The sequence below is a fragment of the Colias philodice genome, chromosome 23 (genome assembly GCF_061535455.1).
Source record: "Colias philodice isolate Cphi_HAF_F1 chromosome 23, ilColPhil1 Martin Lab GWU primary, whole genome shotgun sequence".
Classification (NCBI taxonomy): domain Eukaryota; kingdom Metazoa; phylum Arthropoda; class Insecta; order Lepidoptera; family Pieridae; genus Colias; species Colias philodice.
Genome location: NC_143108.1, coordinates 6,234,617 through 6,249,001, shown reverse-complemented (window position 1 = coordinate 6,249,001; position 14,385 = coordinate 6,234,617). Strand labels below are relative to the sequence as shown.

The 14,385-nt window shown below is 35.0% G+C and overlaps 1 protein-coding gene across 1 annotated transcript in view; it reads left to right on the top strand.

Moving 5' to 3' along the window:
- The first annotated feature begins 395 nt into the window (after window positions 1-395).
- LOC149478087 (facilitated trehalose transporter Tret1-like) overlaps window positions 396-14,385 on the top strand; it is a 20,171-nt gene continuing 6,181 nt past the window's right edge. Inside the window, exons 1-7 of the mRNA XM_089709894.1 lie at window positions 396-499; window positions 2,214-2,369; window positions 4,246-4,444; window positions 10,349-10,539; window positions 11,787-11,963; window positions 12,699-12,910; window positions 14,187-14,298. Of these exons, the coding sequence (XP_089566020.1) occupies window positions 412-499; window positions 2,214-2,369; window positions 4,246-4,444; window positions 10,349-10,539; window positions 11,787-11,963; window positions 12,699-12,910; window positions 14,187-14,298 (1,135 nt within the window). The 5' untranslated portion in view covers window positions 396-411. The remainder of the gene's footprint in view (window positions 500-2,213; window positions 2,370-4,245; window positions 4,445-10,348; window positions 10,540-11,786; window positions 11,964-12,698; window positions 12,911-14,186; window positions 14,299-14,385) is intronic.

Genomic DNA, 14,385 nt, shown 5'->3' with positions numbered 1-14,385 from the left:
CCATTATTTGGTGTTATGTATATGAATAATTTTTTAATAATTGTGAAGGTTGAGAGGTCGTGGGTTCGATTCCCACCCGGGGCAAATATTTGTGTGATGAACATAATTAAATGTTTGCTCTGTGTCTGGTTAATTATCTATATAAGTATTAATTAAAATTATATGTTTGTCAACCATCTGGTTTCCATAACACAAGCGAAAGCTTAGTATGGGATCAGATCGTGCCGTGTGTGAAAATTGTCCTGAAAATATTTATTTATTTAATTATTCGTGGAAATTATCGAATATAATTTAATCAACGGTACCCAACAATTAACAATTCAGATTATGATCAATAGATACTATCGCGTTCATTAATTGAAATGATAATTAGATATCTGAAAGTCATAGTGGTATTAGTGTAACGGACCCATGGAGGCGCGCAAGTACCAATATAAAGAAATAGGGGGATTCAAAATGGAGGCTACTTTGACGTATCAGCTGATTATTGTGGCCTGTAGTAAGTAATGATTGTGAGATACAAATCTTATTATAATACTAGCTATCCGCCCGCGGAATCACACGATGTGTTTGAAACCTAATTAATTATACATATAAAATTTCCTCTTCAATCACCCTATCTACTAAAGAAACCGCATCAAAACCCGTTGACTAGTTTTAAAGATTTAAACATAATAGGGAAATACAGAGCGACTTTGTATTACATCAAACGAACCAAGAGCTAGAGCAAGATCATTCTTTCGTGATTTTTTAGTGTAAACGAAAACTCGTATTCATTGTTGTTTAGTATTAGAACATTGCATAGAATCTTTTCGAACGCACTAAGAACAACGAATTATGCTCTACGCCTGTTTACCCTAAAAGTAGACAATAATTTAAGTTTTAAAATTTCGTGAACGCATTAATGCTAACTTAACTTAACCAATATATTGTTTTCAACTGTTCTCTTTCGTCTAAGTTAATTAATTATTTTGAGAATGGTACGTTTACTTCAATAAGCAGATAATATTAAGTAATGAGTCTCACTATACAAGTTTAATTTTCAAATCTTTCTCTCGACGCTACTCTTGACTCTACTATAGATTTTTATACACAGCAATCTATAATAGAACAATATTATCACTGAAAATTGTTCAGTAATTCATTATATTAATGAATAATACTTACACGGGTTTCATGCATGGCCTCACAAGATATAAAGGGCTTGTACATTTCTATTAAAAAAAGTTGAAAGGTATTGTGTAAAATGAAATTCGACGAAGCATGTGTTTTTAATCATGGCAATAATTAATGGGACCAGGGGAAAGATTTTAATGATATGCAGTGCATAAAGAATAATCTTAAGCAATACGATATAGGGCCGATTTTTCAATGCTTGGATATAACTTATCCGTCCAATAAAGTATTATACACCATAATATTATTATTAAAATGTCACGTAAACTGTCAAATACGGGCAATTAGAATACGTTTTTAAAATGGTAGTTTCATACATTATTCGACGAATAAGTTTTATCCAAGCATTGAAAAATCGGCTCTTAGTAGAAATAGTTAAAATATTATGATGATATTTTTTGATATTTCGTTTAGTGTTGTTAGGAATAAAAATTGCATGGTAGTTCTTTAAAGAGGAGTGGGAGAGGGAGAGGGAGAGGGAGTGGGAGAGGGAGAGGGAGAGGGAGAGGGAGAGGGAGAGGGAGAGGGAGAGGGAGAGGGAGAGGGAGAGGGAGAGGGAGAGGGAGAGGGAGAGGGAGAGGGAGAGGGAGAGGGAGAGGGAGAGGGAGAGGGAGAGGGAGAGGGAGAGGGAGAGGGAGAGGGAGAGGGAGAGGGAGAGGGAGAGGGAGAGGGAGAGGGAGAGGGAGAGGGAGAGGGAGAGGGAGAGGGAGAGGGAGAGGGAGAGGGAGAGGGAGAGGGAGAGGGAGAGGGAGAGGGAGAGGGAGAGGGAGAGGGAGAGGGAGAGGGAGAGGGAGAGGGAGAGGGAGAGGGAGAGGGAGAGGGAGAGGGAGAGGGAGAGGGAGAGGGAGAGGGAGAGGGAGAGGGAGAGGGAGAGGGAGAGGGAGAGGGAGAGGGAGCATATCTGTGTTGATTATCATCTACGGCTGTACCTAGAGTAGTAGAGCAATCTTTTTAAACTATTCCGATTCTCAATAAATACGAAAAGAAAACTCAAAGAATGCCACTAAACTTATTTACTGTATTTTTCTTATTTTCAGTTAACATAGGTCAAATCGTGGTTGGCTACAGTGTCGGGTGGTCTGCACCCATCATACCAAAACTTCAAAACACTACAGACAATCCTTTGGAAGAACCAATATCAGATCTCGAAGCCTCATGGGTCGGGTCTTTACTGTATATAGGCGCTATGGTGGGTAAGTCTAATTATTTATCTTCTGGATAATATTATGTTCTGGATATGTTATGTTTAGCTTATCTGTCAGTTAAAAATGTAAAATATAGGTCAAAAATTGTTAAAGGGGCATAATTAGCAAACGGAAAATAATAAAACCGATTCTAAACGTAAATGATTGATTAGAAGGAATTAAACATTAGAACATTTGATTTTATAATTGAGAGATAAAAATCCGTATTATATTCCTAGAAAATACTATAATGACTTACTTACTTATTTACACTACACTCTTTGTTAAATTATAAGTTATGGTTCTGTTTGTAGAAGTAATAGTAGTAGAAATAGTAGGTACAGGAATATGAAGTCTTTAAGCAGTCAACAAGGTATGAATAATTATTGATCGAAAAGATAATCTTAATCTTAATATCTTAATACTATTATAAAGGCGAAAGTTTGTTTGGATGTATGGATGTATGGATGTATGGATGTATGGATGTATGGATGTTTGTTACTCTTTCACGTAAAAACTACTGAACCAATTACAATGAAATTTAGCACACATATAGAGGGTAACTTGGATTAACACATAGGATAGGTTTTATCCCGGAAATCCCACGGGAACGGGAACTATGCGGGTTTTCCTTTGAAAACGCGGGCGAAGCCGCGGGCGGAAATCTAGTTATTTAATACAACTACCATTGCAAATATTCTATATACAGAAACAAATAAGCAAGCTTATTAGGTCTTACTTTAGCTGCAATATACTACTATTTTTCTTATATTAAGAGAAACAGATGCCTAGAAATTATTTTCTGATTACACGGGTGAAAAGTGTCCCTTTTCAAGTATTTAAGAAACAAATTTATTCCACATCTGTTTCACTTATTGAATCGCATTACGAATAAACTAATCACATGCGTTGGAAACGAGATTTTTTTTAGTTACAATAGAAATCCACGAAAAGAGAAACTCAGACCAATCTATACTAATACTAGCTTTCCGCACGCGGCTTCGCCCGCGTTTTCAGAGAAAACCCCGCATAGTTCCCTTTCCCGTGGGATTTCCGGGATAAAACCTATCCTATCTCTCAAGTTGGATCGAACTGCACATGATGTGCGATTTTTATTATAATCGGTTTAGTGGTTTAGGAGTCCATTGAGGACAAACATTGTGACACGAGATTTATATACATACTAGCGGCCCGCCCCGGCTTCGCCCGTGGTACATATGAAAAATAGATGTTGGCCGATTCTCAGACTTACCCGATATGCACAGAAAATTTCATGAGAATCGGTCCACCCGTTTCGGAGGAGTATGCAGACTAACATTGTGACACGAGAATTTTATATATAAGATTATAAAGCTGAAGAGTTTGTTCGTTTGTTTGTTTGAACGCGATAATCTAAGGAACTACTGGTCCGATTTTAAAAATTCTTTCGGTGTTAGATAGCCCATATCGAGGAAGGTTATAGCTTATAGGTATATCATCACTCTAAAACCAACAGGAGCCGAGCAATGCAGGTGAAACCGCGGGGCACAGTAGTATTTATATATTATCAAAGTCAAAACAATAGAAATGATTGAAATACAATAATACTTAAAGTGTAGGTAGGTATAATATTAAGAAAACGAGTAAAACTACGAAAATTAACTAGATATTAAAACATTAGGCTGGTTGCAGAGCTTGACCGACCATCAGTGCGTACGTCAGTCGCGCTTGTCATATGTATGGAAATTCATAAAACCCTTCATAGCTAGACCGACCATACGCACGCGCACGCGTATTGTCATGCGCATTAGTGTCATAGTCATACAATTGTTGATGCGTATCGTCAGGACCGACGGTACGCACTGACGGTCGGTCAAGCTCTGCAACCAGCCTTATCCTTTTTCAGGGCCATACGTAACGGGAATATTATCAAACCTAATTGGCAGAAAGCCATGTTTGTTAATCGGAGGATTTCTCAACATAATATCGTATATCCTTGTGATAACAACCAAGAATATCACAATGGTATATGCTTTGAGGATTATAAGTGGCTTAGGCATGGGTGTAACCACGGTTGGGAATATTGTGTATGTTGGCGAGATAGCGTAAGTAAATCCTATTGTAAATTGTATATCTGTTTGTTTGTAATGTTGTCAGGACGTTCTATTTTCAAAAGTATAAAATTTTCAATTTCTATTTCTATTTTGAAAGGTATGAGATATTATATACTAACTGGCTTAGGAAACGTTGTTCTGTGGACAGTTTTACCTGTAATGGGTAATATAGGTATAATATACTGCCGTCCTTTAACTAGAAAGCCGTTAAGCCCACGAAGTGAGTTTCGAGTAAATGGCAAAAAACACGGAAATCGTTATTTCTTAAAAATTATGACACTTAGAATAATTATTGTGAGATACATCGATCGAAATTTAATTATATTATATATAAATAATAGTTTTTACCCAGAAACTGTTATAATTTATTTTTAAATTCAATTTTTCTAGTTTAGTTCAGCATATAATCTGAAAATTTTAACTATTTACTGGACAAGACGGCCGTTAACATACCAAAGCGACTTTTTAGCTAAGTAATTTAGCATTTTTATTTTCATTTTGGGATTTTTTTTTTATTTAGTAATAAAATGCTTACCTAAAACGTCGTTAAGCTACTATGACTTTCGCTTTAATTTAAATTTCAAAAACTTTATAATCAACGTTTAAGGGCTTTTAGATGCTTTTGTACTATGATTCTATATAGTTGTACTAAATTTTAATCTTACTATGTTAAAAATTTGCTGCTGTCTGAGGCTTTGCTCTCGGGAATTACATCCTCTAGGTCAACCAATGGAAAGGAAAAGGATCAAAAGCTTTTAGGTTTATGTATTAAGGATTTAAACACTATCTAAATTAATGGTTCTTGCGTCTGTTTGTGAGTAACAAGTATTGTAACTCTTTTACTAAATGACTCTTTTAAGTTGTTGATAAAATTAACCTTTATTTCTCGTCATGTTCACGTTTATTTCATTACAGAGGCTCATTAAGGGGTTAAGATTATAGATAAATCTTCTCGCTTTTCTTTTTGGAATCGTATTTTCATTTACAATTGCAATTATAACGTTATTTTATAAATACTCTTTTGCGAAGCCATCATACGAGTCACGGATATGTGAGTACATATTATAGAACCACAAACAATGTAAACATAAATCGTTTCCTGAAAAAAAAATTAAGACTTGTGCACGAGGTTTTTGAAAAAAACAACCTGGTTTCAATAGGGCTTCAAGCTCTTACATGTGGGATGCTCTTAATAAATAATGTAGAACCGCTTATCAAATGATTAGAAGACTCTTTCATCCACATTTAGAAAATATATAATATACCAGAATATGTGAAAAATAGCAGGAGGTAGAAAACTTTTTATTTGCTACCATGTAAAAAAATACAAATCTTAATAATCTAATATAAAGAAAAGAAAAAATAGCAATAGTGGCAAAATGGTCTCCCCGTCAGCGGGTCAAAGGTAGTGTACTCATAACAATTTTTGTATCACCATCTCTAGTACATTGCTTGACAGTCGATTACTAATTCCATCCAAGGGGTAATTACTTACATAATTAATAAATAGTTTTAAAAATTAAATAGTATAGACTGCCTATGTCCTCTTTCTCGGTTTCAGAGACAAATCAGAGTCTAAACAGAGAAGTACGATTGAAAGTTCGCAATGTCATAACCATTATCTACCAAATTTTCGTAACTTTGACTTGTTATATTTTCCGTAATTTAGCTGCTAGATTGTTTAAAACTTAGTAAACTTGATCAGAAATAATACGTCTTGTAAAAGAAAATCAAAAGCAATCGGTACTCTGCTTGGGGGCGACATTATTTCATCATCACTCTCATCCCCAAAACTGATGCATCACCAGAATCGGATAACTGCCTTTTAGCTAAAAAATGAGGGTTAGCTGCTTTGTAGCTAAGCAAAAAAGTGTTATTAGAATTTGTCCTAAATAAAATTACTTAACCCTTATTCAAACGCGAGCCTGTGGAGGAGCTAACAAAAAAGTAAGATACGTTCCTGGGTAATTTTGGGTCGTAGATTTCAAAAATACACACAAAAAAGGGGTTAGTGGGGGGGAAGTACCCTTTTTTCGGTGGGAAGTATATATCCCGTCATCTGTTCTCTCTTGTAAAAAGTTTGGAAAGGTGGGAACTATAGCTCCCAGTGTCCACTCCAGACATCAATATTTTAAAACACTAGTTAGTTGCCCTGACTCCACTTGTGAATTTAATGTTATAGTAAAAAATTATAAAGATCAAGTTTTTTAATAAAGGAGGTGAAAGTACTCATCAATGCAAGTTTCTTTTACTGAGGGAAGAATTCGGGAATTGAAAAATGAATGACTTCAACATAAAAATGGCATTTTTCTAAAACAAAATAAAAACAATAGGTAAATACTAATGTATTGAGTTAAGATTTCTAATTATCTGATCAGGAAATAACGAATAACAATAAATAAGTTGCTTATACCAACTAAAAAAGATTTTTTAGACACACAGATTTTATATATAGAATTTCCGAATGTCGTGTGCAGTGACAAACACTGGGATGATATCTTCCCACTTAAAGACTTAATTTCAATCGACTCTACCAAGGTATAAACGAAAGATTCTGGGCATATTTTTACGTTTCACGCAACCGTAATATAGTCTAGTTTACATAGCTAGAACTCAAATCTACTTATCTAATTTTTTTTGAGCACTACACCAAAAACTAAAAAATAACGGTCGTTTTCGGCTGCAAAATCACGTCACCTGACTTTGACGTGTGTTTACCATGACATGTAATAATTCTCTGAAAAGTTTTTCCATGAAAAAAAGATCTCTAAAATGTTAAGATTGCGTAGATAAATATTACACTGCATTAGGTTTAAGCATATTATAAAAATAAAACACGATTTACTTCAATCTGAGACGTGGGAAGTATAGCTCCCAGCGTTTTAATAAGGGTTAACTAAAAAAGCGTTAAGGGCGAGTAACTGCAAATAAGGTAAGGATTTCCATTGGAATAGTTATATGAAAGCTTATCATAAAGCAGTTATAGTCCTTTTGCGTCTCTATAGTCAAGTATAATCTGATAACGTACTTTTAGTCAAGTAAAAAGCTAAAAAATAATTATTAAATCTGGCGGTTAAGGTACTTTAAAGGAAATTTAGCGAAGTAGTGTTGGTTAGACGCTTTCAAGTTATGAAATCGCTGAAAATTGTGTTATTTAACGGCTTACAATATTTTTATATCTCTTTAACTATTAATGCTAGAGAAATGATTCTTAGACAGAAAGATAGAGAATCTTGAACTCTGTCACCCTACATTTAAAACTGAAAATTGACCATTTGTTGGTTAACGGCTTTTTAGTTAAAGGACGGCAGTATAGTAAAAAATAATCGCCAAATGTGTTGGTAAGCGCGAAACTCGAGAACGGCTGAACCGATTACGTTAATTCTTTTTTTTATCATATTCTATGAAGTATGAGGAATGCTATTATGGAGAGAAAACGTAAACCACGGGCGAAGCCGGGGCGGACCGCTAGTTAAAAATAGTTTATAAACAAAATCCTACTACTACTACTCCTATATTAAATAATAAATAAATAAATATTATAGGACATTATTACACAAATCGACCTAGTCCCACAGTAAGCGCAATTAAGGCTAGTGTTGTGGGTACTAGGCGACGATAAATATAATATTTAATAAATACATATATAGATAATAACACCCAGACCCAAGAACAAATAATTGAGTTCATCACACAAATATTTGCCCTGACCGGGGATCGAACCCGGGACCGTCCGCTCAGTAGGCAGTTACTTTACCACTGCGCCAACCGCGTCGTCGAATATTAATTAACTCTTTTCTGTAGGACTGCTTTCCGTTTGGTGGTAAATGGTATGACGATTCAAAAGTGCTTTTAGAAGAAGCCTAATTGAATAAATAAATTTATGAGTTTAAATTTGAATTTACTTATATCATTGATGAAAATGTGTTAAGTCGTTTCGTAAGTTTTGTGACAAACATAGATAAGAGGTATTGATAAAAGTTTGGAAAAGGATCATCATCATCATCATTAACAGCCTATGTTTGTCCACTGCTGGACATAGGCCTCAGTCATGGCACGCCATTGAGCCCGGTCATTCGCTCGTTGTCGCCAGTTTTGCCCAGCAATCCTGCGGATGTCGTCACTCCACCGTGTAGCAGGGCGTCCTACGCTACGTTTGCCGAGCCGCGGTCTCCACTCTAGTACATGTTTGCCCCAGCGGTTGTTGGAAAAGGATAGCCTTCAGTAATTTTCCAGATGTCTTTTTACTGATATTGAATCAAAGGACTTTAGTTACTTCAGCAACTGCTATACAGTAGCAGTCAAAATTAGACCTTAATTGTAATAAGATGTAATATCGTCTAGCATTGCAGTTAACTGTAGTGGACCAAATGATGTAATTTTGACCCTTTGTTTAATTTGGCAGAATATATAAATGTATTCTTCTCCCTCACATTTTTGTTTTGCAAATAATTAGTTTATTCAGTTCAATCAATTAGTTACTCAGTTTATCCCTAAATTCTTGGGACACTGCTTGATTAATGTTTGTGTTTTATCTTACTAATTCTGTTATCCGTATTGTGTATTTAAACACAAATAAACCACAAAAAAAACGCTTAAAGAAACATAAATAAATACTGTTATATCACATTCTCAAACTAATTATTTCATAACTTCTTCAACATTTACAACCAATTCAAAAAGTAGTATGGAGAAGAACCGGCAGGAAACTCTATAGTTGCTCTTTCAGCGAACGATTCGCTATAATAATATCGTAGGCAATGAAAACGTCATACATTAGAATATAGGTAAATATTCTACCGCATTAGATTATCATAATGTTTGAATAACAAATACAACATATTGTATGAAATCGCAAATAACATCAAGGAAAATTATCAAAAACCTCGTGACGACTCACATTTATTCCGCTCAATTTACTATCATTTATACGTTTATTTTCTAATGTAAAACAGTAAAACTTTTCCAATCTACATTTAATTCAACTATCTAAATTCTAAATCTTCGATAGGCGTTATTTTCCCTATCGCATTAGATTTATCGGTAAGATCACAAGATTAAAATCTGACGGTTATAACTCACGTGAACTCGCACGCTTTTGTTATCAAAAATTATATGACAAGGATGGTACCTACAAAAATTATTTAAATTATCTTACAATATCCTGCAAGAATATTCAATAACTAAAAATGCAGTATTATGACGTAATACACTGCCCTGAGACGGAATATTTTACATTATTATCTGTCACTTAGAAGCGATTAATAACCCTACGCTGTTTGGAGTAAATAATATTTGTTAAACTAGGTCAGGTATTAGATAGAGGCATATCATACCTGACCTAGTCTAACAAAAAATATCGAATGATTCTTTTCGAGAACTTTTATTAATGTGTTCTGACGTTTTTTGTTTATCTATTGCCACACGTTTAGGGCCTCTGCTTACATCATCATGCTGGCCATAATTCACCACACTGGCCAAGTGCGGGTTGGCGGATGACACGTCATGTCGTCGAACTTTTTGATTCTTCGACATGTCGGTTTCCTCACGATGTTTCCCTTCACCGTTCGAGCAGTGGTGATGATGCAACATGCGCAAATTGAAAATTCAATCTATTTCCTACGCGCAAGCCTGGTCTCGAACCCCGGACTTATCGATTCGAAGTCCGAGGTCTTACCACTGAGCCACCACTGCTCTACACTGCTCTACTTACAATGACTTTTCAATTGTATTATGTTTGGGTATCTATTTTTAAAGATTAGGTACTTTCGGACCTTCTCTTGATATTAACAGAAAAAGATTTCACAAAATCGGTCAAGCACACGCGTGACCAATTGAAACAGCGATTCCATACATTTTTATTCACTGATTGCCAGTAATTCGATTTTGTTACAGGTCTACACACATAAGGGGGATTCTCTTGACATCCACATCAATCGTGGGTATTTCAGGCACGCTCCTGGTATATTCTGTGGTACCTTTTGTGTCCTATGTGGCAACAGGGTATATAGCTTTGGGGATTTCTATAGTACACATGATTGGTATTTTGTTCATACCTGAGTCACCTGTTTACTTGGCTATGAAAGGTAAGTTGATTATAGGACCAACCGATTTTATGTATGTTCTATGGGCGTGTTTCTTGTAAGGAAACTAAATGTGTTACTTTGTGTGTTTCTTTCCGTATTTTATTTTAGCGAACTAAGTTAACGAAGTATAAAAAAAAATCCTCGATAAGTTATCAATATAAAATCATTGAATTAACCCTTAGCTGGTATCGCCTTTTTTGGCAACACTACCGGTATCGTGGGTCAAATTTTACCCATACCAAACAATCTGTTGTAGAACGTTGATTTTTTTATAATTTGTATAAAATATGGTTAGTTATGAAATAAAAAATATTTTTTTACAAAATTAAATTTGTTTAATTTTAGAATATAAAAAAAATATCATGTTTTACACACATTTGTAAATTACCTTATTTTTTGGCTTTATTTGGTTAATGTGAACTTAAAACATAAAAAAAAGTAGAAATGTAAGAAAAAATTTAACTAAAAGATTTTTATGGCACTTCTCATATCTTTATAATAACAAAAAAATAATATACTTCTGAGATCAGCATAAAATAAAAAAAATGACAACCAAAACCAAAATGACTTCTACCATCAACCATCATCCTCATCTTCTTCGCTCTCATCTCTCGTATTTTCGTTCCTCGTATTTTCTCTTATTCTCGTATTCTTCTCTTCGTTTTCACTGTCGTCAGAACTTACTCCAAATACACTGTCTTCTGAGCAACTAACAGGTTAGGGACTGTCTCGATCGCTGATGATTTCGTCGTCACAAAGTTGGTTTATATTTGGTGTCCTTTCATTTTCCGATTCCAAATCATCACTTAAGTCGTCTATATCAACTCCTCGATTTGTCTGTCGTTCAAAAAGCCTCCATTGTATTACAAATAAACACTAAAACAAAAAAAGTACGTTATTACACTCAGTGAAAAAAGTTACTTATTTGGTGTCGTGGGTCAAACGTGACCCAGACAGCCACTTACCTCCGCTCCTAAGATAGACCCAGCGTTGCACTTCCACCCCCCGCCGCAGCTAGCGATGCACTGAGAATACGTAGAAGGCTAGAAGCGCACGGTCGTTGCATAAATATTAAAAGAATTATAACCGAAAATGTTCGCTTCTGGGTCAAATTTGACCCACGATACCTGCTAAGGGTTAAATTTTATTGAATTTTAAACATTATCTTTACTGCACGTTTATCTAAGATCGTTATAATATTATTATTTTTTGTTTGTAAATTGGGTACTTATTTTTTTTATTTTTAGGTGATACTATAAAAACAGCGAAAACACTTAACCGACTTGGTAGATCTGGGGATGTAGATAAAACTCTAGAAACATTTTCACAAACAAAAGGATCTGAAACAACAAAAATACAAGATTGGACTGAAATATTTACTTTTAAGTCGAATAGAATGTCGCTGTTTTTAACCTTCACGTTAGGTAAGAATTTTTTAATTAGCCTTAGGGCCGATTTTTCAATGCTTGAAATGTGCAGAATGCAATGTTAAAACTTATCCGTCCAATAATATAATACGTTTTTAAAATGGTAGTTTTACACATTATTCGACGAATAAGTTTTAACCAAGGATTGAAAAATCAGTCCTTAAATGTAGATAATTATACGTTTGATATTGTTTTGAGTGACATAATATTACTGATGATTAAATTAATCTTCTTATATATAAAAATGAATCGCAAAATGTGTTGGTAAGCGCATAACTCGAGAACGGCTGAACCGATTTCGATAATTCTTTTTTTAATATATTCCTTGAAGTACGAGGATGGTTCTTATGTAGAGAAAACGTAAACATGTACCACGGGCGAAGCCGGGGCGGACCGCTAGTTTAATAATAAAACAACTAAAATTGAAAATGTTTGGTGAAAACATAAAAAAAATGTTTCTATAGAAGGACTCTAGGCTATTTTTTATGGCGCATTGGGAGTAAAATTTCAAAGTCGCGTCATGGCAATACCGTCATGTCATGGAGTAAGGCGACGATTTTGGTACCTTTGAATCTTGTCAAATTATACGTTTTTATTCAGGCATTGTATCATTGTGATTATATCTTTGTATGACCCTGACACTTTTGAACCCCATATGAATATCCATATTTTAAACTTCTAACACTTTTTTTCCAAAACTAAATTGTCTCTTCTTCTGTCTTCTTCTTTCAGGAGCTTTTCAACAAACAAGTGGTGTAGCCGTAGTATTATTTTTTGCTACAACGATATTCAAACTTGCTGGTTCTTCAATAGAGCCGCAAATAGCAACAATTATTATTGGTGTCACTAGATTGGTTTCCAGTTTAATTGCACCTACGTTTATTGATAGATCTGGAAGGAAGATACTGTTGATGATGTCGATGGTTGCGTGTGCTGTTAGTTTGGTTAGTATATCATCTTCTTATATATAAAATTCTCGTGTCACAATGTTAGTCTGCATACTCCTCCGAAACGGGTGGACCGATTCTCATGAAATTTTCTGTGCATATCGGGTAAGTCTGAGAATCGGCCAACATCTATTTTTCATATGTACCACGGGCGAAGCCGGGGCGGACCGCTAGTATACTTATAAATTAATTAATGTTATTTTATATGTCTATTGGAATAAATATGCTAGGAAAAGGAACACAAGTTTATTAATAACTAGGTTCCGCCCGCGGCTTCGCCGCGTTTTCAAAGAATAACCCACATAGCTCCCGTTCCCGTGAGATTTCCGGGATAAAACCTTTCCCATGTGTTAATCCAAGTTACCCACTATATGTGTGCTAAATATCATTGTAATCGGTTCAGTAGTATTTGCGGAAAAGAGTAACAAACATACATACACATACATCCATCTTCACTAACTTTCACATTTATAATATTACTAGCGACCCGCCCCGGCTTCGCACGGGTGCAAAGCTGATACTGATACCTAAATACACTACAGAAAAACTGTGAACGTTGTATATAAAAACATAGCGGCCCGCTCCGGCTTCGCACGTGTATAGAGGTAAAATAGATAGCCGGGCGGCCGGCCGGTACCGCCGCAAACGCTACGTCCCGCAATTTTTAAATCTGTAATATCTTCGAAAATATTCACTTAAATCATACGGTGTAAAGGGCCATATAGATCTATATTAAATGAACAATGTATTCAAGGTATTTAAATGGCTAAGGATTAATGCTGTATTGGTTAAAATCGCATCAAAAATTAGCCAATATTTGTCGTAAAAAGTAAATGACAAAAAAAAGTTATTGTGGGTTATCCATAAGAGATAGACATATACCATCGCGGACTTTTCTGTAGACCTTTTCAATATTAGCCTTTTCATTATTTTGATAAAACTCGTAGGGTTCAGCCTGCGTTTGCAATGTAAGCGGAAAAAATGTAATTTTTTACGACATCACATTAGAAACCTCAAAAATAACAGTACTTTTCCACTATTTAATGGATGTTATTATACATATAAACCTTCCTCTTGAATCACTCTATCTATTAAAAAAAACCGCATCAAAATCCGTTGCGTAGTTTCAAAGATTTAAGCGTACAAAGGGACATAGGGACATAGGGACAGGGAAAGCGACTTTGTTTTATACTATGTAGTGATGATAGTAGGATAGGAAAAGAAGTAGACAATAATATGAAATCTACTAAACAATTTGTATTTATTCTTTCAGTCGGTGCTTGGTTTATATTTCTATCTGGACAGGGTGAAGAGTCCAGTTCTTGCGAGTATCGGATGGTTGCCGATGGTGGCGCTCATTGTTTACTTCTTCTGTTATGAAGCAGGTAAAGTTATTATAATGTTTATGTCTCATCAAGTTGTAATCCATACTAATATTATAAATGCGAAAGTAACTATGTCTGTCTGTCTGT